The sequence below is a fragment of the Anolis sagrei genome, chromosome 1 (assembly GCF_037176765.1).
Source record: "Anolis sagrei isolate rAnoSag1 chromosome 1, rAnoSag1.mat, whole genome shotgun sequence".
NCBI classification, from domain to species: Eukaryota; Metazoa; Chordata; class Lepidosauria; order Squamata; family Dactyloidae; genus Anolis; species Anolis sagrei.
The window spans coordinates 71,024,648-71,047,138 of NC_090021.1; the positions used below are offsets into that span (position 1 = coordinate 71,024,648).

At 38.8% G+C, this 22,491-nt stretch overlaps 1 protein-coding gene across 4 annotated transcripts in view; it reads left to right on the forward strand.

The window, feature by feature from the left end:
* The window catches only part of IPCEF1 (interaction protein for cytohesin exchange factors 1), a 62,250-nt gene extending 39,767 nt beyond the window's left edge, over window positions 1-22,483 (forward strand). For all 4 annotated transcript variants that reach the window (XM_060753614.2, XM_060753613.2, XM_060753615.2 and 1 more), the window contains 7 exons: window positions 1,103-1,176; window positions 2,432-2,503; window positions 3,922-3,983; window positions 8,766-8,857; window positions 13,969-14,353; window positions 20,484-20,674; window positions 20,948-22,483. In XM_060753614.2, coding sequence (XP_060609597.2) covers window positions 1,103-1,176; window positions 2,432-2,503; window positions 3,922-3,983; window positions 8,766-8,857; window positions 13,969-14,353; window positions 20,484-20,674; window positions 20,948-21,151 — 1,080 coding nt within the window. In that variant the 3' untranslated portion in view covers window positions 21,152-22,483. The remainder of the gene's footprint in view (window positions 1-1,102; window positions 1,177-2,431; window positions 2,504-3,921; window positions 3,984-8,765; window positions 8,858-13,968; window positions 14,354-20,483; window positions 20,675-20,947) is intronic.
* The last annotated feature ends 8 nt before the right edge of the window (window positions 22,484-22,491 follow it).

The following is a 22,491-nucleotide window of genomic DNA, read 5'->3' on the forward strand; positions in this document are numbered from 1 at the left end:
CTTGATTTTGTGATACAAAATCCAGCATATAGATCTCGTTTGCTGTGACATACTGTGTTTTTGTGTCAGTAAAATAATAATAACAACAATAATAACTTTATTTTTATACCCCACCTCCATCTCCCCAAAAGGACTCAGGGTGTACATAACACAATAAAATAGTATCAAAACAAAACCAAATAGATATAGCTAAGGGGAATCAAATTGTAAGGATAAGGCTGATGGCTACAATGCGTAAGTCAATTGATGTTGCTTGGCTGCATGTGTTCCAGTTACCATCTGTAAAATTCTGGAGGATTTGACCTTGTTCTCTCTTTGGGAATCTCCCAATTATCCCCATCTCTTCTTTCCTCTATGAATATGGAAAGCCAATATTTCTGTTCACAAATTTCAGTCTTCTTCAAGTCACTATATTCAGCCTGAGTTTAAAAGTTTAGAAGCTTCCTCTAAAGACAAAGTTTTGTCGCACAGCACCTGCAGTGTTAGGAATGTGGGGGTTGGCTGACATTTACCTTTTGTGTGGGCTTTGGGACAGTCCCTTCCCCACTCAACTTACTGAATGTACTGCTCAGGTTAAAAACAGAGATTGCTTTGTGTATGGAGACAATGCACAGATGCATCTGAGGGGGAAGAGACAGTTCAAAGGAGCTCTGCTTCGTCTTCACATTGTCTTGCTTGTTTCATAGGCTTTTATGCAATAGCAGGTCATCTTTTTATGAAGCAAAAAGTGTGCTCATCATTGAACAAAATCTTGAGTTGCTCAGAAATGCAGGGAAACGTAACATAGCAACAGCAGGTCAAGGCAGTGTGTCTTCTACTTCGTCAGTAAGCTTTATGAAAAAATAAATATGAGTTAGGGAATCTTTGAAAGGAATGCAGGGGAAGTGGCAAGTCACATAGTCTGAATTCTGTTTGGAGATGGAAGAGAGTAAAAGTATGCAGACTATTTAAATATGCTTATCAAGGCAGCATCCTTAAATGTATCACCTACTCAACATGTATTTAATTGATAAAGTGTGGTAGGTTCAGTCCATTTCTAGTGTCTAGTTCTCAATAAATCATGTGCCAGAATTCCATATTGATGGCTTTTATGTCATTTTAGGCAGAAAAAGCTGAAGGATTCCTCAGTCTTCCCAATTTCACAGTGGAACGAGCAACAGAATGCAAGAAAAAGCAGTAAGTAAATAATTCTACCCAAAATTGAAAAAAAAACAGAAACATGTGAACAAAGCAAGCTTGTGAAAGTTACTTTTTTAGGCCACAACTCTAAAATTATCCCAGCATTCATAATAATTGACAGGAAGATTTTGGAAGCTGTGTCCAAAAAATAGCTTTTCCAAGCTCTATCTGGGTCATAACAGCATGTCCACCTTGTCCAACATTCTCTTTTCTCCATGTGTCTATGTAATACTTCCCAGCAGGTATGAGAGAAAAACCCTGCCTCTGCTTCTTTGCTACACAAATTTACATTTCAGTCTGATGCTTTTTCCCCCCACATTGTGCCCTTATTTGCATCATACCTCCAATTCAGTTGTCATGATTGCATCTCATAAAATCTGTAATTTAGAGAACTTTAAATTCAGAGAATTGTAATTCCAAGAATTCTAATAATGTATCTAACAAAACTACAAATCACAAGATCCCACAGGATGCAGCAACAGCTCTAGAGTTGTATTAAAACTGTGTAATGTGAAAATGACTTTAATAATAATAATAATACGCTTTATTTATATTCTGTCCTTCTCCCCGAGGGGACTCAGAGTGGATTTCAGTATCTACACAAACACAGGCAAACATTCAATGCCTTGTTGCAAATGACATACAATGAGACAAATACACAGACGAAGGCAAAGACTTCTTTCATTTCCGGCTTGGAGATGGTACTCATCTCCAGCTTTGGGGGAGGCATTCTTTCTCCATTTCCAGGCCAAGGGGCCTGCGCCTGTAGACACCTCCTGGTCATGTGGCAAGCATGAGTTTATGGAGTGTCTTTTTGCCCTTTCCCAATGAAGTGGTACCTATATCTACTCACATTTCCATGTTTTCGAAATGCTAGGTTGGTGAGAGCTAGGGCTAACTGCGGGAGCTCACCCCGTCTTGTAGATTTGAACTGCCAACCTTCAGGTCAGAAGTCCAGCAACACAAGGGTTTAACCCATTGTGCCACTGCAGCCCCTATAGACTCTATGAGTGTAGAGTATATTAGAAGAAATTAAGATGTGATTTATTATAGCCTAAACTGTAATGGCTAATCCATGAAAATGCACCAGTCTCTGGCTTGATTTTTCTCCAAGAAAAAAGTAATGTTTCTCAGTGTTGACAGCTCACTAACTTTAGACAGCCTTCCCTTTCTACTTCCTTTTCTGAGCTCAAGAAGGACAAGTTAAAATATTCCTCCTATATAAATATATGCTTTTATTTCCCTCCTCAAGCGCTATGAAGATCATCCATCCACACATCAAGACATTTTATTTTGCAGCAGAAAATGGAGAGGAAATGAATAGGTAAGCAATAGCAAATGTCCAATCATGATTACTACCTTTTGCCTAACTAGAGCTGTTTACTGTTTCCATTGTTATCAGAGATATGAATACACAGATTGAGAACATTTTCCTGCACCCGAGTTACTTTTTTAGGCACTGCATAACATTAGATGGCAGAGACAAAATTCTAAAGTGAATCAGGTCACATTCAAAGTGGGCAGGGATCACTCACAAATAACTCTCTGTTTTCTACTTCTGTTCTCAGTAGTGAGAACAGAGGAAGAGGTTAAAGTCCCCCTGCCTTGCATGGTCATCTTTCCATTGGTGCTCAGTGGTGGGCACTAGAAATAATACTGATTTAACGCAACTTTGTTTGTGTCCTTTGTAATCCTGAGATTTTTAGTTTAGCAAGGCACTACAGCTCTCTGGCAAAATCTTCTAAATCCCTTTCCATAAACTGCAAACCCCAGTTAAAGTAGCATTAAAGTGCTATAATGGTGTACTTTAAAAAAGGCACTTCTTCATCACATTTTGATGTTGATGAAACCTTTCTCCTTCAGCTTGTCTTCTGAAACTCAGGCTCTTTGCCACCTTGAACAAGGCTATTCTGGTTGGGGAGAATTCTAGGAGCTGGAGTCCAAATAATTAATAATTCTGAATTCTGATGACACAGTGAAAATTATATTCACAACTGAAAAGCCAATTTCCTTCACACTTCACCCCTTGGGAAAGCATCTTTTCCTCCTCCTTTGCCTGAGCTTCCAAAAGTCGATCGCTGTTGCTATAGTAAATTTTTTATGGTAACATCATTATCTGAGTTATAATGCTTAATGTCACCATAATATGTAAAACTGATCGAAGGATTCTTGCTATACTGGATCATAAACTGAAAGCAGCTTGCCCTATGTGCATTAATTGCAAGTAGCATATGCAAGTGTCCCACATTTTTGGTAGTTTATGCTGAGATGACCAACATATAACAGGAGGAAGAAGTATCAATAAATGTATCCAACCATTCTTATTATGGTGAATATTTCTAATCAACATGGTACTTATTTGTTTGGTTTGACTAAGTTCATTACAATGTTAGATAAGGCTAGCAGGAGATCTTTTTTAATTTCAGGAGCCACTTGAGAAACTGCAAGTGGCTTCTGGTGTGAGAGAATTGGCCATCTGCAAGGACGTTGCCCAGGGGACAGCCAGATGTTTTACCATCCTGTGGGAGGCTTCTCTCATGTTCCCGTATGAGAAGCTGGAGCTGATAGATGGGAGCTCACCCTGCTCCCCAGATTCAAACTGCCGACCTTTCAGTTAGCAATCCTGGTGGCACCCATTGTGCCACCAGGGGAAGGTGATTATAGGTATTTTGTAGAAGCGTGTTTGTTCATAGCTGGGATATTCCATTCCATAAGCATACGATCCTGTTTTTTGAATTTCAGGTGGCTAAGCAAACTTGGCCTCGCTGTCTCTAATGACCAAGCCAATAAAAAGAATGAAGAAGGTATGTTCCTTTATTAACCTCCGAGTAGTATTTTTTTCTGCACCTTTTTACTTGAGAATATTTTTCTGCAATAAAACTAATTCCATGTTTGGCTTGAATATAAAAACATTACAGGAAGCCTATGTACAATTCAGTTAGAAATCCAAACTTCATAAATATATGGAACCAACTTGGCATAATAAAATCCAAACCATGTGTTTACCACAAATACATATTTATGAATCTTTCCAGCAAAAGTCTGAAGAAATTATTAAAAAGAGGTAGATGTCCCATCTATGCTATAAAAACAGAGCTATGCTTCCACTTTACAAATCCTGGAATTTGTAATTTTATGGTGCATTTAGAATTCTCAGTTAGTAGAATGGTCACCCCAAATGGCATTCCTCAGGATTCTGCAGGGTGAAACTATGACAGTTAAATTGGAATCAAAATGCTATTACTGTGTCCTGTGAAAAGAGTCAGCACAGTTATGCTGCATTTCAGCCATTATCTCATAGCCTCCCCCTCCTTGAAAATCTTTCAGAATATGAAAGCTGTATCTTTCAAAGAGAGTACATGTTTGCTTCATAGTCAACAATAGATTATCTGAATTCCTTTCAGGAAGGGAAGATTGGGCTTTTAAAAAAGAAAATAAGAAATATCACCCCAAAACAGGAGACCGCTTACAAGGTGAATATGTGTCTCCATTTAAGCTTGGAAAGGCTATTTATCGGACAGTGTGTGTATATGCCTTCAAGTCGCTGTCAAGTTATGACAACTCATATATTCCACAGGGTTTTCTTAAGCAAGGTATATTTAGAGGTGGTTTGCCTGTTTCTTCACAGTAGCCCATCCAAGTTCTAAGGAGGGTTGACATTGGTCCATCTACACTAGGCATGGACAAACTTTGGCTCTCCAGGTATTTTGGATTCCAACTCCCATAATTCCTAACAGCCTCAGGCCCCATCCTTTCCCCCTCCCTCAAGAAAGGGCCTGAGGCTGTTAGGAATTGTGGGAGTTGGCATCCAAAACACCTGGAGGGCCCAAGTTTGCCCATATCCGATCAACACTATAGAGCCAATGCAGTTTGATACCACTTGAATTGCTGTGACTCATTGCTGTTGAATTGTGGGAGCTATAGTTTGGTGAGGTACCAACGCTATTTGGCAGATCAGGCTTAAAAATCTTGTAAAACCACAATCCCCATGATTCTATTGTATTGAGCCATGACAATTCAAGTAGTGTCAAATTGCATTAATTCTGCAGTGTAGATGTAGCCTCTGCTTGGCTTCCAAGAACAGATAGGATCTTGGAACTGTTAAGAAATCTCCACAGCCAAACTTTTCAAAGTTGTGGTTTGTAAACCAAAAATATGAATACATTTTAATACAAATCTCAAAAAGTTACATCTGCAAATGTTTCTTTGAGAAATTCAAAGTATCATTTTGGGAGATAGTATACTGTAACAAGTATTTATCAGTGGTCTACTGCTTAAATATGAACTCCTTTCTAAAAGCTTGTTTTATTTATTTGGTTTTGCCTAAATGCAGGACTGGAAAATAGTGATTTTTAGCTGTTGTTTGACCCCAGTTCCCACTAGCCTTAGTCAAAATGATAATGGGTTCTGTAATGCAAAAAGCCCTAGAAGACACAAGTTCCCTATCCTTTTAAAGAGATGTTAACAGTTTATTGGAAAATATTTATTGAAAGATATTTTACCATGTTTTTTTGTACAATTGGGTCAGGATTTAGAAGTTATCTGTATAGTTATAGTCTCAGTTAACTTAAAGCAGGGGTTCTCAATGTGTGCTCCTCAGAGCCCTTGCGGTTCCACAAAGCTTAATGAAGGTCTCTGCAATTCTCTCCTCCCCTCCAAGTTTTTCCTCCTCTTTCTCACTCTTCCCTCTCTCTGCTTCTGGCAGAAGGAGGTTAGACTGGATGACCCCTGGGGTTTATTATTATTATTATTATTATTATTATTATTATTATTATTTACAAAGGCTAGATGGCCATCGGTTGGGGGTGCTTTGATTGTGCTTTTCCTGCATGGCAGAAGGGGGCAGGACTGGATGGCCCCTGGGTTATTATTATTATTATTATTATTATTATTATTGCAAAGGCTGAATGGCCATCTGTTGGAGGTGCTTTGATTGTGCTTTTCCTGCATTGCAAAAGGGGGCTGGACTAGATGGCCTCTGGGGTCTTCCACTGAAATACTTTTAAGTTTATGTTGGTCAAAAGGTTGGTCCATGCCTGATATATATACGTTATATAATATATAATATATAAACATTTATTGGGGCTCCACAAGAAACTTTTGCTTCAAAAAGGGCTCTGCGGCTGAATAAGTTTGAGAATCCATGATCTAAAGCATGGATTTTGACACTTTGGAAGAATCATGTCATTATCTTGTATATGTGTTTTGTCATCTTCCAAACTACAAAGTTTAGTTATATTGCCAGGTCACGACATCACATCAACTAGCTACAATAGTAGAGAAGGAATAGGGAAACTGGTTCCATCCAGCTTGGCATGTTAAAGGAGGAACCGAAAAAATTACATGACTTGGGTATTTTCTTTTTAAACCAGTAAAGATTTTGTGTGGAGTGATTTCTCCATAGACTAAAGAGTAAGAAGGAAGTAAGTCATGTAGGAGACATCAAATGCTGAGAAAACTCAAAATATACAGCAGGAAGGGGTAGAGCTAACATTAGTTCTGGTGTGTTGATTGTTGAGCTGGAAGTGAGCTGGAAGGAACCTAGTTAACTGCAGTGAGTTATTTTTTGGGGTAGAAAGGTTAGATGAAGTTACATTAGAAAAGCAACATGATGAATCAGAATGATTTGCTTTTTGGTGTGTGGGCTGTATCAAGCAACACTTTCAAGTTATGTTAAGTTCAATGCAGTATAGGCATTTGAGAGGCACTGAGAATGCATAATCCCCTCCCCAGTCTGGAGGGGTTCCTCCCTAAGAAAAAGGAACAAGTAAACTAGTGACTAATGTAACAAATATCTTTTTGCCATTTTAGTCCTACCAAATTTCTTCAACAGTGGGAGTCTTTGTAGTAAATTACCCAAGTAATTGCTTTTAAAAAAAATCCTCTTTTCAGCTTTTGTATCTTCTTAGCTGGTGTTTTGTAGTAGCTGTTTGTGTTCTAATCTCACAACTCAGCTGGCTATCTACAAACACCCCCTGAGTGCACAGCCAGCTTCATGGCTCTTGCCTTGTAGGAAGGATAAGTTACATTTCTGACTTCTACAACTACCTGCTAGGTACCATATATTCATGCATACATTGAGGACAGGATTATGGAGCCAAAATTATGAATTTTGATATGACATCAGTGCCGCCTCAGGATACCAGCTGCTCCTGCTGCCATTTTCTCTGCCTAGACATTCAAAAAGACCAGAAGTTTGTGTCATGGCAGAGAAGTAAAGGGGATTGGAAGCTTCTTTTTGATTCCCCCAAGATAGACTAAGCTCCAATTTACTTTACTTCTTATAGAATTACTGCATGTACTTGTGTATAAATTTAAGGCAGGTTTGGGGGTCTAAATTATGGCTTTTGATATGGCCCATGGATATCAAAAGCCATAATTTTGACGCCCAAACTTGTCTGAAATACAAAAGTACATCCCTGTATAGGGAAATGGTGGAGGCCAGCCCTCTGAGGTGGAACGAGTGCTTTCAACTCTCATTGGAATCACTCTTATTTGTCATAGAATTTGTTACAGAAATACTCTCATTGGAATCACTCTTATTTGGTATAAAATGACTAAGTAAAGGTTTTCCCCTGACATTAAGTCCAGTTCTGTCCAACTTTGGAGGATGGTGCTCATCTCCATTTCTAAGCCGAAGAGCTGGCGTTGTCTGTCGACACCTCCAAGGTCATGTGATCATCATGACTGTATGGAGTGCCATTATCTTCCCCACTGGAGTGGTACCTATTGATGTACTCACATTTGCATGTTTGTGAACTGCTAGGTTGGCAGAAGCTGGGGCTGACAGCAGAAGCTTATGATGCTCCATGGTCAACAAGTCTAGCAGCTCGGTGATTTAACTCACTGTGTCACGGGTGGCTCCATAGAATTACTGCTCTATAGCAAATAAGAATAATTCCAAGCAGAGTAGAAAACACTAGCTCCACCTCAGAGGGCTGGCCTTCACCATTTCCCTATATAGGCATTTAAAAAGGGCAAAAGTGGAGAAATGGTGGTGAGAGCAGGGGAACTTGGTTCTCCTTTTATGTGCTCCTGGACCGACTAAGCTCTCACCTTTCACCATTCTACTGAGAGATGGGGAAAGTTACTTAAAAAAATAAGAATTAAAGTATAATTCTCACATTGACCCATGGATAAAATGCTCTGGTTTAGGGGATTTCTTTTTTGATCTAAAATCATTAGACTTATACATTAGTATATCCAGAAGTTGAAAAGGCAGAGGTATTTAGATGTGGGTGGTCTAAATATCACAACCCCATCATGAGAGATCGCTCCCACACACATACATGTAGGGTGGGTTTCTATTGCTTTCTTGAAACATAACATTTCCCCCTCTCTTACCAAAAGAGGTTCCATTAATGTGGGGATTACTACAGTCTTTTATAGATTTATTTCTTTTTTGAATGCTGTTACAAGTAGAATGGAAAATCAGAATCAGAAAAGCTGTAAGAAACCCAATTTTTCTTACAGGTCACCCTTCATACATGACTGAATCAGAAATAATATGTTTTTCTTTCACATTCTTTGTACTGCAAAGCAATCACTGGAGTGTCTAATGCATTTTTAAACTGTTCTTGCCTCAGAGTGCTATAGTGAAAGTGAACACGAAGATCCAGAAATAAATGCAGAGACGCCGCCACCTCCATATTCAGATCAGCTACAGCTGCCTCCTTCAGTATGTATTACAGTAATTAGCTTGTTTCCCCTTGCTGGATGGCTTGTCCCAATGTCACTCTCTTTTTCTTTTTTTCTCAAGATGCCTCTCTGAGAAGTAATCTGCAGTGAAGAATGTCAGATTGCACTCAGCACTTTTGTCCAGAGTCATATTTCAGATTACAGCTCCCACATTCCCCTTCCCATTGGCCTTGCAAATAAAGGCAAGAAGAAAGCTCTCAGCTATTTAAGATGACATCCTTTTTCTCTATACACAATCATTTGGCTTTGGCCATGCTGGCTGGGATCTCATGAACTTGAACTTCTAAACCAGTAGTTCTCAACCTGTGGGTCCCCAGATGTTTTGTCCTTCAACTCCCAGAAATCCTAACAGCTGGTAAACTGGCTGGGATTTCTGGGAGTTGTAGGCCAAAACAACTGGGGACCCACAGGTTGAGAACTACTGTTCTAAACATTCAGGGGGTGAAACTGTTTCCACATCTAGTTTAGAGAACAAAGTGTTGTACTGCTTCAATTCTTTGTTTTAAAGTAATATTTCAAATGGTTTTTAATTTTTTTAAAATAATATGAATTTTATTGTAATTTTTCTCTACTTTGTAAGCTACCTTGAATCCCAATTTGTGAAAAAGGTAAGGTAGAAATAAAGGGATGGTGTAATGGATGCTACTTGGACCTTGGATTCTGCATAGGATCCTGTCAATCCCTCTGAATTTTGTTTGGGACAGATGTGCTAAAATCAACCTGGTCCTTGATGAATGAAAAGCATCAATGGGGCTGCTCTACCACTTCCAGCAATATGACCATGTGCATTCATCTTTTTGGCTACATTATAATTCTTTTTAAAGCAGAACAATTCCCATGTCTTCATGATTTAACTTTCACAGTAGTTCATTTTGATGGTTCCCCTCTCCAAGCTGATCCTATAATTTCACCCCTTGGACTTCGGGCATTCATTTTGCCTCTGTTCCCTCTTAATTCCTTCCTGGATTGAGTACCTGTGTCTCAAGGTCATCCCTATGTGGATCACTGTATATGTGGTTCTATGGCAGTGGTTTCAAATGTGTGGCCCTCCAGGTGTTTTGGACCTCAGCTCTCAGAATTCATGATCATTGAACAAGCTGGCTAGCACTTCTGGGAGTTGAAGTCCCTAATATCTGGAGTTTAACACCTCTGTTCACTGAGTAGAAGTCCTACTACACAAAAGGAACTTACTCCCTATCATGTTTAATAGAAACAGTCTGACACTGTTGTAAAAAACAAACAAGTAAATATTCATTAAGGACCTCATTCCACTAAGGGGAGGAGGCAGTAAAAAGTGTGTGTGTGTGTGTGGGGGGGGGGGGGGGCGGGCGTGACATGACATAATGGCTATCTTCTTTATCATTGCATTTCATGCCTTTCCCTGTTGTTTTTTAATCAGATATTTACTGTCTCCCTCCTCAAATGTGTTACTCCTCCTGTTTTAACAGCAATCATGGGATTATATAATAATAGAATAATAGAGTTGGAAGAGACCGCATGGGCCTTCTAGTCCAACCCCCTACCATGCACAAAGTACCCTTGACAGATCACTTGCTCCATTTGTCTTCATAAAATACAGTAGAGACATCTGACAATAGTTGCCATCATACCTTCAAGTATCTGCCTTTCTAATCTAAGAGAGGGGTTTGGAGTTGATAGCTACCTGACTCCAAAATGCCTGTTTCTAGACACTTTAAAACCGGAGTCCCATGGCAACCCCTGGACTTAGTCTTTCATCATGTGATGACCTTCATGCACTCAGTGTCTGGAAACAGGGGGAATTCTGCATGTAATGAGGTTCTAAGACATCTTTAGATAACACATTAACCCATGAACTTTTTTGTCACTAGCAGCTCTCCAAGACCTTATCCAGTTTTTCTCTCCTGGTTGACTGCCATATCTCTATTACAGCTTTTCCGTCATATAATCTTTCCACTATCTATTTTCTGTTTGAGACAATTCTCACTTTTGCTTCCTTTCTCTCTCATAGACTCACCTTCACAGTGTTCCCTGTGCAGACATTGGCTAGCACCAAACAGGCTTGCCAGACTCCCCGCTTCATAGTCATCCTCATTCCACTTCATCACTGCTTTTCATAAATCATAGCATTCTGACCTTAAATAACTCAGTATTTAAGAGGTTGTATGATTGTCAGCTATGCCAAGCATTGCCTAATGCTTAATTTAGCTTTATATTATTTGAGTAGTAGGTCATGATATCCCCTTCTAATTTTTCCCTTCTGTTTCAGTAAGATAAGGTAAGCACTACTGCTTCCATCCTCATTAGCTGGTGGGAGCAGAATATCTGGTGCTGAAAATTATATTGGCAACAATATGAAAAATGAAGGTAATGCATTCCAGTGAACACTCTTGCTGAAGAAAGTAGGATAGTGGTGAAGCATTTTTTTTCATTTGCTCTTCCTCCTGCTTCTCCCATGCTGCTTCCAAAGTAAACAGCCTTTTGCCCTTCCTGTAGAGCAGAAGTTCTCAATCCTTTTCAGCTGTCCCAAGACATGTTTATATATTATAGTATATATAATGTATATATAACAAGCATGGGCAAAGTTTTTGACCATGCTTAATATTTCAGTGGAAGGCCCCAGAGGCCACCCAGTCCAATTACTCTTTGTCATGCAGGAAAAGTGCAATCAAAGTACCCCTAAGAAATGGTCACCCAACCTTTGTAATAACAATAATAGTAATAGTAACAACAACAAAAACAACAACAGAAGGAGAAACCCCAGGGGCCATACAGTTCAGCACCTTTCTGCCATGCAGAAAAAGCACAAAGCACCTCATGAACAGTGGGAGGGAAATAAGGGTTTTGAAAGCATGGAAGGCAAGGGGAAAGGATCTAGGTGGAGAGGAAGGTGAGGAAAAAAGGCTTTTGGCAGCAAGGGAGGTGGGGAGGGGGAGGAGTAGGAAAGAGGGAAGAAACCTTGGAGGAAGAGGAAGAGGAGGAGGAAGAGGGAGGAAAAGGAGGGAACCACAGACCCCCTCGGTATGCTTCGCCCAGTCCCAAGGTCTCCGTGGAGCACGCTTTGAGAACTGCTATAGAGGATAGGAAGAATCACTAGATTTCATAGGGGAATTCTGAGGGTTGTGCAAATGTCAGGACACTGTGGAAGGCACAACCGGCACTTACTCAAAAGGATTCTCTAATATCAGGGCATGGCCCCGATTATCCAGTTCTCAGGTAAAGCAACTTAAGGCAAGAGTGTTGCCTTGAAAAGACTTTGAATGTCGTGTTGTATGCACCTAGAGTTGATGCTTAGCCACATTGGCCAGAGACTGTCTCTTGTAACATCATTCTTATAACCTCATCAGACCCTTTGTGACATTGTGAGGAGTTATTCACAGATATTTGGCACTGAAATATCAGAGCCTGGGATTGTTCCAACTGAGTAATCTTTCCCTAGTTTATTCTAAAATTGTTTTGGTCCCAAGCTCCCCTCCCCATACTCTCTAAAAGCATTGCAGGCTTTCCCCCCAGTTTGTAAAAGTCCTCTGAGACTAATTTAATTATCCTCAAGGCAAGAATGTCAAAGATGGCAGATTTAATTAAAATTATAATGTGAGATTTCTATTCTATTTTGGATTTCATGTGGCTGTACTTTCTAAGTGCAGCTAAAATAATTCAAGTCGTTGCTGTTGTTTCTGGAATAAATAATAAAGAAAGAAAAGGCCCCTGTGGTCTACCTTTTTGGTCTTTCTTGTAGAAGTAATTCTTGGGTAGGTAGGTAAAAGAGTTTATTTTGAAAATTTTTATAGCAATGATTTAAGAAGATAAGTTTTCACTGTTATTGATGTGCATAGGAAACTTCCTCTCATGTGTCATTATTTCTTGTGCAGTTGTTTAAAGATGGAAGAAACCTGGCAAAAGACATCATTACCACTACAAATGTAATATCAGTGGTCTTGAGATAGTTTAACAAGCTTAAGCTCTTGGTATTCAGATCTAAATCTAGAATCCACTGTATGCAATACAGTGCTATTCAAAGTGGTAGTCCAAGAACTGGTATCAGTCCACAAGCTGTTGACTACTAGTTTGTAGTAGGTTTCTGGGGAAAAAAAGAAACAATTCTAGATGACAGACATAAATATGGTACTGGATCTTGGCTCACTAGAGCAAAAATGTAAGCCACCCACATCAGAAAGTTTGAGAAATGCTGGTCTAATGGATCTTGGTAATCATAGCAAGGGGGGATAACATCTCAACAGTAGGCAGTGCTGTTTACCTTTGTGATGTTGATGGAGAGCCGGAGCTGCTTGATATCAATGTAACCTCTCTCGTTCAAGGCACATGCCTCACTCTTCACCCCCACTTTCTTCAGGATGAGTTTTGTCCTTAGATTGGAAAAGGATTCCTACCCCTGACCTAAATGGTTCTAATACTGGATCCATTTTACAGAGCTCAGTATAGAGGGTAAATAAGAGTAAGACAGTAAATCCTTATGGCTGACCATATTGGATAAGGCTGATGAGAATTGTAGGTCCCCCTACTAAACATCGGGAGGGCTGAATGTTGCTTATTCCTACTACACAAAGTGATGTTAGATACCAAATAGAAAAAGAGAAAAGGAGGTAGATTTGGGATGAAGACCATGCACTGAAGAAGTGAGAAACACCCACTGGGACATAAAAGCCATCATTCTATTTTGTAGTCAGCTTGAAATATTTTTTATCTCTCATTGTAAGAGTAAGATCTCTCCTGTTGTCAACCCATGGGCACCCTCAATTGCTCTAAACAGCTTCCATGTCTCAGAAGTGATAATTCTTGGAATTACTGCTCTGAAAATCATTTGTTGCCTTGGAAGCAACTAACATCTTCTTTCGTTCTGGTTTCCTTTCTTCCTTTTTTTGGTATCTTGGCAGAAGGTACTAAAAGGTTTGAATGCAGTAATTACTGGGCTAAGCCATCACTGGCTGGATGAAATAAAAAGCAAAGTTCACATAGTTTGCTAATCCCCTTGTGACTATATACCATATATGATCCCTTTGTTATTTAATACTGTTTGGTTTTTTTTTTTTAATTCTATGCATCATTAGCTTCTGATTTAATACCTCCCCCCTCTCATTTTCTGGAAAACAGGACACACAAGACCCCTTCTTGACATCATGTGTATCAAATGAAGCATCATGTTCTTTGTCCTCTCCGGAAAGCATTGTGATGAAATCCCAAAGTTCTTCATCTTCTTCGTTATCCAAAGCATTGCAGCCAGAGAGGCAATCATGGCTTGACTTTGTTAATAGTTCTTCTGTAGGAGAAGAATTAGGCAACCAACCTTCAGCTACTTCTGGTGACTCTGATGATCCAGATCTCCTGGCAATAGACTATCATGAGACAATGGGAAGTGGTACTGCCAAACCTGAGGGCAGTTTTCGGATTTCTTCAGATAAATGTACCTCTTCATTAGATGGCTTCAAGGATAACCTGCCTGTTCCTGTGGAAATGCGATCAAAAACTCTATCTAAAGGTGAGTCAAGCAAAAGGAGATTTTTGGTCATACACGAATCTGCCAGCCTATGATAGCTGCTCTGCCATCTTTCTTCTGTATTTTCACTTAAATATGGCATCTGTCTGGTCAGGGTAGCAATGTATTATTTGGAGTGAAGCACACGCAGTCTCTCTCTGTTTCTCAGTCTCTCTTTCTCTCTGACTATCTAAAAATACATACACACAGTTGAAATACTCACCAACTTGGAAGAATAGCAGTTGTTCATGGATTGGGGGTGAGACTTTTCCTACTGGCAGATTGCCTTCTTTGTGGGAGTATCCCCCCTTTTTTGATAGGTACCACTAGTAAGTTTAAACCTTTTATTACAGTATAGTCTGCCCAGTTGCTTCAGGAATTGCTAAGATTTTCTGATGAAAACCACTGCTTTAGTGCAGATTGAGGAAAAAAGTAAAAGAGTTGGTGTTTTGAAAGTATGTTTCCAAATCCCATCAGATACAGAATTAAGCAAAACCTGGTGAAATATTTTAGGAACACACAGAGTAGCTTAGCAACCATGCAGCACTGCACATCGGAACGGTCTTTGTGAGCAATTCCTTTTTAAGATAATGCAGCGAAATGTCAAGATATAAACAGAAGGGTTTTTTTTGGGGGGGGGGAGGGTGAGTGGGGAAAATGAAAGACAAGGGGCCACCACAATGATACATAGACTCTTTTTAAAAAAATAAATAGAATCAATTTAACATTCAACCCACTTGATTAGAATGCTTGGTTTCAGAACACTTGCAGACAGCTTTGCAGAAAAGAGAGAATGCAATTTGGTCTGAGAGAATGCAATTTGGGGCTTTTTTGTTACAATGGGTCTTCCATTTGTGCGGAGGTTATGGATGTTTACTGTAAAAGTGGGGAAAAACACTTATTATCTGAGAAAATATCTCTCTAGGAATCTCTAAGTCCTCCATGGCAATGCTATGATCAATTGCCACAGGGAAATTGACCATAGAGTCACCCTGGAAGACCTACAAAGAACATATTAATCAAATCCAGCCATAATCAAATCCAGAACAGTTGACCCTTCAAACCCAGAAGGTCAACTCTATCTTTTCCCAAGAAGGCAGCCTTAGGATAAAATCACTTATATTTAAGGAAATCTGTGACATTTACAAGCTGACCAAAGGAGGGATAGATTGCTTTGTCCAATAGTAAAATAAGCTCCAAACCCAAGGTTGCTTCCAACATATGTAACCAACATCTGTTTTAGGAATTCTGTATTTCATTTCTCCAGTTTTTCTTTGACTGAGAATAAATTTACAATTTGGTGAAGGTGGTCTTTTGTGGGAATTGTAAAAAACAAAACAAAACCCTAGTATTTGGGGGGAACTGATTAATCTACCTCTTCCAATTTCCAGCCTGCCAAGAGTAAAATTCCTCTTTATTTTTTCTCTGAAAATAAGGGAGAAAATTAACAGAACTTCATGTAGTGAATTGTTTGAAGGTGAGGTGATAAACAAGGGCTTGAGCACATGCCTGCAGTGCTTCCAATTTGAGGGCCATGTAGCTTTAAGCAGCAAGCACCCACTTTCATTTAATTCCATTGGCAGTTGTTATAGGTAATGAGATGAATTATAGCAGATGGCAAATAAAAAGGAAGTGTGTGTTTGTGTGTGAGAGTAGCTGTTGAAAACCAAACACTACTACAACAGAATGAAACTCCCTTTAAATTATTATACTTTATCTCTTCTGGAGCAGCAATAACATCCTTCTTCCTGAGGTATTTATGGATCTCCTGGCAATTTCACCAATCCTGTTGTATTTTCTGTATATGAAGGAAATGTTTTAGTGAGGAAGGAAAGAACAATAGCAATTATCATGCCTAACTTTACTAAACCAGGACAGGACAGCACCCCCCCCCCCCCGCCCCAAATATATTCCCAAGGACACTCCAAGCTCTGTGAAGTATAATGCCAGCCTGAATTATCCTGAGAATAACTTGTCTCTGTCACTGGAGGAGAAAGTAAGAGCAGATCAAGAGGATATGACCACCATCTCAAATCTGTCAGTCTCTTCCTCTATTTTAATATGCAGCTGACAACTGAATGCAAAGAAGCCATGCCACCTGTAACTTTCATACTGGTGCAAAACTGGTGATTATTGGACTCTACACACACAGATACACACACACACATACATTAAGTAACTTCTTCCATTGTCATGTGACTGAGTCTGGGGCTGCTTTGTTAACTCACACGATAATGACAACCAGTAGATAGAGAGCATGGATCTTTTGTAAATACTAATTTTCTTTCTTCTTTCAGGGGAATTGGGATGCTGAAGGGGTTAGAATTCTGCTCCATTCCCAAGTGTGCTGAAACCAGTTTCAGCATGGCTGGGCTGTAGGGCTGCTGTCCTGCCTCCAAGACAGCTCAGGAAAACCCCTTTCAGGCCAAAATATGGCCTCAAATCAGCTGTTTTCATGCATTCGTAGAACTGCCATGAGCTGTTTGTATCTTCTGGGGTTTAGTTCTAGGATTGCTATGGATTACAAAATCCTTGGGTGCTCAAAGCCCAGTTTATACAATAGTGTAGTAAAATGGCATCCCTTATAGAAATGGCAAAATTAAAGTATGCTTTTTGGAATTCTGGGGGCAATATTTGAATCCATGAATGCAGAATCTGTGACTACAGAGGACTGACTCTATATGATATTTAGCAAAGGGACTAATGAGCCCACTGACACATCATCAATCTCAAATGGAAGTGTATCACTAAAAAAAAAAAGACATGCATTTGCTTAAAATGTTGGACAGACCCGGTTTCAGTAGAGGCTTTCAAACCCTCCATAATTTCCTCTTGACTTCATTATATTTGGGGGAAGGGATGTAGAGGGCAGGGCTCATGATAGAAAGGAGATTATATAGCAATAGATTGAATGCCATGGATAGTACTATTTATTTTTTTGGTTTGTGAGAATCTTGTTCTGAGAGACTAGCATTGCTGTCAAATGATACGGTTTCTTTGTGCCCTCACAGTCTCTTCATATTGGAATGATGTTCAGCCTCTTTATTGCTCTGTGATAAGCAAGATGGTGTTAGCCACTTCCCTCCTTTAACCATTGTTTGTGGGTAGATATTCAGCTATGATAAAACTTCTTGTGTGCAATGAATATAGGTCTTTTCCTGATGCAGACAAACTCATCATGAGTGGACAGCTGCAGGGCCACTTCACTTATTATTCAGCAATGAACCTGAATTTGCCACTGGGTATATTATAAATAGAAAGACCCATGTGCTGTTTGCTGAATAATTAATATTTACACAAAAACCCATATCCTACCTTTCTGATATAAACACACCATTCAAGGTATTAATAGTTATCATTAGAAGATGATTAAAGGCAAGAAAACTACAAAATATATAATTAGAAATGGGTGGATAATATGAATACAGCATGACACAAAATTCCACAAAAATGTCTTCATATATCAAAGCATAGTCTAGGATGATATCATCTTCTCCTGGCAATGAAAGAAATTCATACATTTTGGCACAGCTGTCAAGAATGCCTTCGCTCTTCTCCTAATTACACATGTAACAAGATTTCAGTCTTGTGTGTAAAATCACATACCTTCTCAAGACCTTATTCTTATAAGAACAGATGTGAAGAAGGGGAGGGCATGGCTTAGTGGTAGAGTGCATGTTCTGCATGCAGAAAGCCTTGGCATCTTAAAGTATTTGAGAAAATAATCCTGGCAGAAGTCCTGGAAAGACTGCCAGTCAGTATCAAAAATACTAGGCTGAATTGTCTAATAGCTTTAGACAGTTCTTATTGTCTCTGTTAATGAACTGTATGTAGCTAAATTTCCTACAAGCAAGTAAAACACAATTTTTCTATAATTGAAAGATTATAATGAGGCAGTGACTTGAACAACACAGAGCATATCAGTTCCTGGAATTCTTTCCCCCGTGTAGCATTCTTTCTATAGCATCGTGTCGTTGTAGTTGGCTGTACTTAGCTCTCCTTTAAATACAATGTCTCTATATTTGCAGAATGTGGAAAAATCAGTAAATATATAAATTCAGAAATATCTGAATACAAATATTGGTAGCCCACTACAGAGCACAAAATAAAAGCACAAGAATTGGGATGAGAAGACATTTGGGATGAAAAGACATATAAACATGGTATAGAAACAACAAATATATAACCCTACCTAACCTTTCTGAGTGATCAAATATACAGCTTCCTAGGACAAATATAGTTTCAAATTTACTATTACTCTATTGTTTACATGAATCATTTCTAGTGTCAAGTGCTCCTTTTGTACAGAAGAAGTGCCAGCAACCATCAGATGCTGACATGGAGTATTCCATCATGAACTGCTTTTTAGAGCAGTTCACCATGTTAGTCCTTATAAGTTAGTCCTTATAAGTTGTTAATTTGTTTGATTCATGCAAATGAATTGCTATTAAGAAAGATGCACAAAAGGGGGAGGAAAAAAATTAAGAATCAAAACACTCACCAATAATTTTGTTAAGATTCTATAACATTCAGAAGCCTCCCAAAGTCAGTTTAATTTTCAGTATCAGCATTAAGCAACTTCGGGAAAGCCAAAGAGGCCATTGCGAGTATTTAAATTAAGAGTCAGGCTGCTTGCCAGCTACCATAAGGAAGGGCAGCTGGGGCGGGAATAGCAGAGTTGGGCAGGAGACTGAGAACACAGAATTCTGGGAATTGTAGCTTGGGAAGGCAAAGCCTCCTGTGGCAGAGAATTCAAAGGCCCTGCCCTAAACTACATTTCCCAGAATGCAGTGCTCAGCATCTGAAAGCACCAGTGAGAGCTGCAGCAGCCAGCCATTTAGAGTCTAATAATAAACAAACAAACAAACAAATAAAATGATTGAATCTGCAAAGAGGACTAAAGTAAGTAAGTAATAGTATAAATCTGTGCGAAGTTGAAGTTCTATGGTTAATTGTGTGTCATATAAACACACTGTTAGATAGACATTCAAGGGGATTACTGTTGTGGCTTTTTGGAGGGAAAAATGCTTTTGTCTGAATTTTTTAAATCCCCAAAATTACTAGATGTGTGAATCTTTCTGAAACTAGGTGGGCTAATAGTGGAAAATGCATGGTAAAATTATAGCAAGTTTCATAATGATAGCTCCTAAAATGAGGAAGAAATGAGACCCTGAAGTTTTCCCACTTTCTCAAATGTTTAACAAAAAAGGAACAAAGCATTCATTACTTTGTTATAGTTACAAAAAATTTTAGATCCATAATTTCAGAAACACCTTCAAAAAAGATTCTCCCCCCTCCCCAATTTTGTAATGAGTGCTGAAACATTTTTTTCATTGATTGCACAGGCCTACTGCTTATGTCTGTTTTGATGTGAGAATTTCATTTCAATTTTTATTTTTAAAAAATCACCCTTGGGGGGCACACATTTTCATATACTGAGGAGGAAAAAATTGGTGTAAAAATGAATGTTAGAGAAACTGAGACTGAAATATTAGTCTATCCATGTAGATGACTTTATTTTCTTGGCTCTTGAAAGTCCAGCTTTGAATCACCCAATTTATGCAGAGCACAATGAGAATGGCGATTTCTTGGCTTTCCCCCTTAATTTAGTTGGAATATAAAATATTGGGCTTGTATGCTGGCAATAGTTTTTCCTATTGAATTTGGGCCAATTTCATTTTAACTCCTTTTCTGAAGAATTTATTGAAATAACTTTCTTCATATCTGCAGTGTTCTACCAGTTGCAAGCTACATTGAAAGAAATAATCGTGTCAAGACTGCAAATGATTCTATGAGCTGCCTATTCAACACATCCCACAACTGGGAGAGTCTTACAGATCTTTTCCATCACCATGAATGTCAAGGGCCCTTTAGTTGGGGCACTATCTAGCTGAGTTAGGTTGTTTGTTTAGGAGGTGGTATCATCAGACATAGTTACAATGATGGACCTTCCTCATTATCGTTACATCTGATGATGCAGGATTTAATGGAGTAGCTTTTCCCCATTATCCCCCTCTCAATATAATTTCCATCGGAATAACAGAAGCAGTACTAGAGCATTCTATCATTGCGCTTTATGCAAAAAATACAGAGATATCAAAATGTTATGGATGCCATCTCTTCTGTTCTACAGATCGTGCAAAATGTTCTGAAGATGAGATGGAGAAACTTTACAAGTCCTTAGAGCAAGCAAGTTTATCTCCAATTGGGGACCGCCGGCCTTCTACTAAAAAAGAGCTGAGAAAATCCTTTATCAAAAGGAGCAAAAACCCCTCAGTGAATGAGAAGCTCCACAAAATTCGAGCACTGAACAGTACGTTAAAGGTAAAGATTGCTACCAACATTCTGACAAAGGAATTCTGGATTTAAATTGCCTTAAGCTAAATTGACATCAAGATGTTTAGTAGCCATTGAAAAGTGTTTTCATCAACCAAAATCATAATTGCATTAAAGACATATTTAATCTGTAATAAATGGGGGGGGGGGGAAACAAAAATGAGCAATGATATAAATATGACAGACTTCGAGTGGTCACAATTCCCAGTGACCATTTCTATGAACCTCCTGTTCATTTGCTTTATTTTGGTTTTTTTCTAGTGCAAAGAACATGACTTAGCCATGATAAACCAATTGTTGGAGGACACCAAGCTAACTGCAAGGAGGTTTAGAGAGTGGAAGAATACAAACACCATGTTGGTTCAGGATATATATCAGCAGCAGGATTTGCTAAACACGTCTCAAGAAAATGTTGTGGAATCAGGGATGGCAATGCAGCCATCTTTCATGGAAAGTACAATCTGAAAAGAGTTGGATTCACTGCCTGCAACAATTCTTTTCACTTATTAATTGTTTAAGCTGCTATCACTTCAAGTTTTGTTTTTCAGGGAGGTCATTGCATTATGGAGAACTCACCCATTCTGCAGAGCACTATTTTCTTCCTTAATATTTCATTACAACAGAAAGTTGACATCTAGATGGTCACATTATGATGTAGTCTTGATGAAGTTCTGAGAAGAACATTTATGTGGTGGACTGAGTTTTTGTTTTGTTTTTGGAACTGGCAGACATTGATGAAAAGAATGCTTAAGCAAGTGCAGTATCTGGACATTTTGATGTGTATGTATATATTGTAAATAAAAAGTTATGCGGTATTTCAAATGTTCTTGAAAGAAGCAACATTTTATGTTCAGAAGATGCTACTAGGCTAAAGCTCAAGCAACATGCACTATTTCCACATTGCTTCCAGTTAATGATTTAATCTTTGTTTAATGAGAAACGGTTTTAAGCACAGGATATTAAGTCAAAGGGAAATAACTGTACTTTATAAAGTCTTTTCGTAATCAGTTCAATAGACATGTTCTGCTGTAATAATGTATCAATATTTATTAATGTCACACACATAAATACCTCCTTGCATCATGAGGGAAAAGTTGCGTTTCGACTGGTTTTCATGATCAAATAAATTCTTCAGTATTGTGCAAATAATCTTCTCCTCCTGGTTTTATGGAGCACCAGGGTTAGTCTAAGATATTCTGTTTCCAAACCTTGAAATACAAGATCCCTACACCAGTCCATATATAGTATGACCCATGTACCCAGGGGACAGCTACTTATGGTTCCACCGACATGCATCTGACAAAATATGTCTTCTCTTGGAATTTTCTAGCTTGGAATTTTCAAATGACTTTATGGTATGCTTTCATCAGAAGTCACATTGGAGGATCTAGCAAATTCCTAAAGAGAATATTTCTAGAAATGTTTTGGGTCCTCCAGCACAACTCTGTGATAACTTCTAGTGTAAAGCATTAATTTCAATAGAATTTGTTATTATTATCATTTCTTAGTTTCATGGTGTGTTCAGGCATATATCTTCTGCAGATATGGGGATCTTGGTGTACACAGGAGACTTTTTTATCATGTCAGAAGTGACTTGAGATAATTGCAAGTTGCTTCTGGTGTGAGACTAATGATATAGGGCAGGATCTTTCCCCATATTTGTGAACAGCAGGCTGGTTTAGGGCATGTGGGCTAGGCCATATAGTACACATACAATTCTGTTTTCCAACTCAGAAGAATGGCTTGGGGAAAGTTTCATGGGGGATAGCTATGAGTTTTATATGTTATATGTTTTAATGTGTATT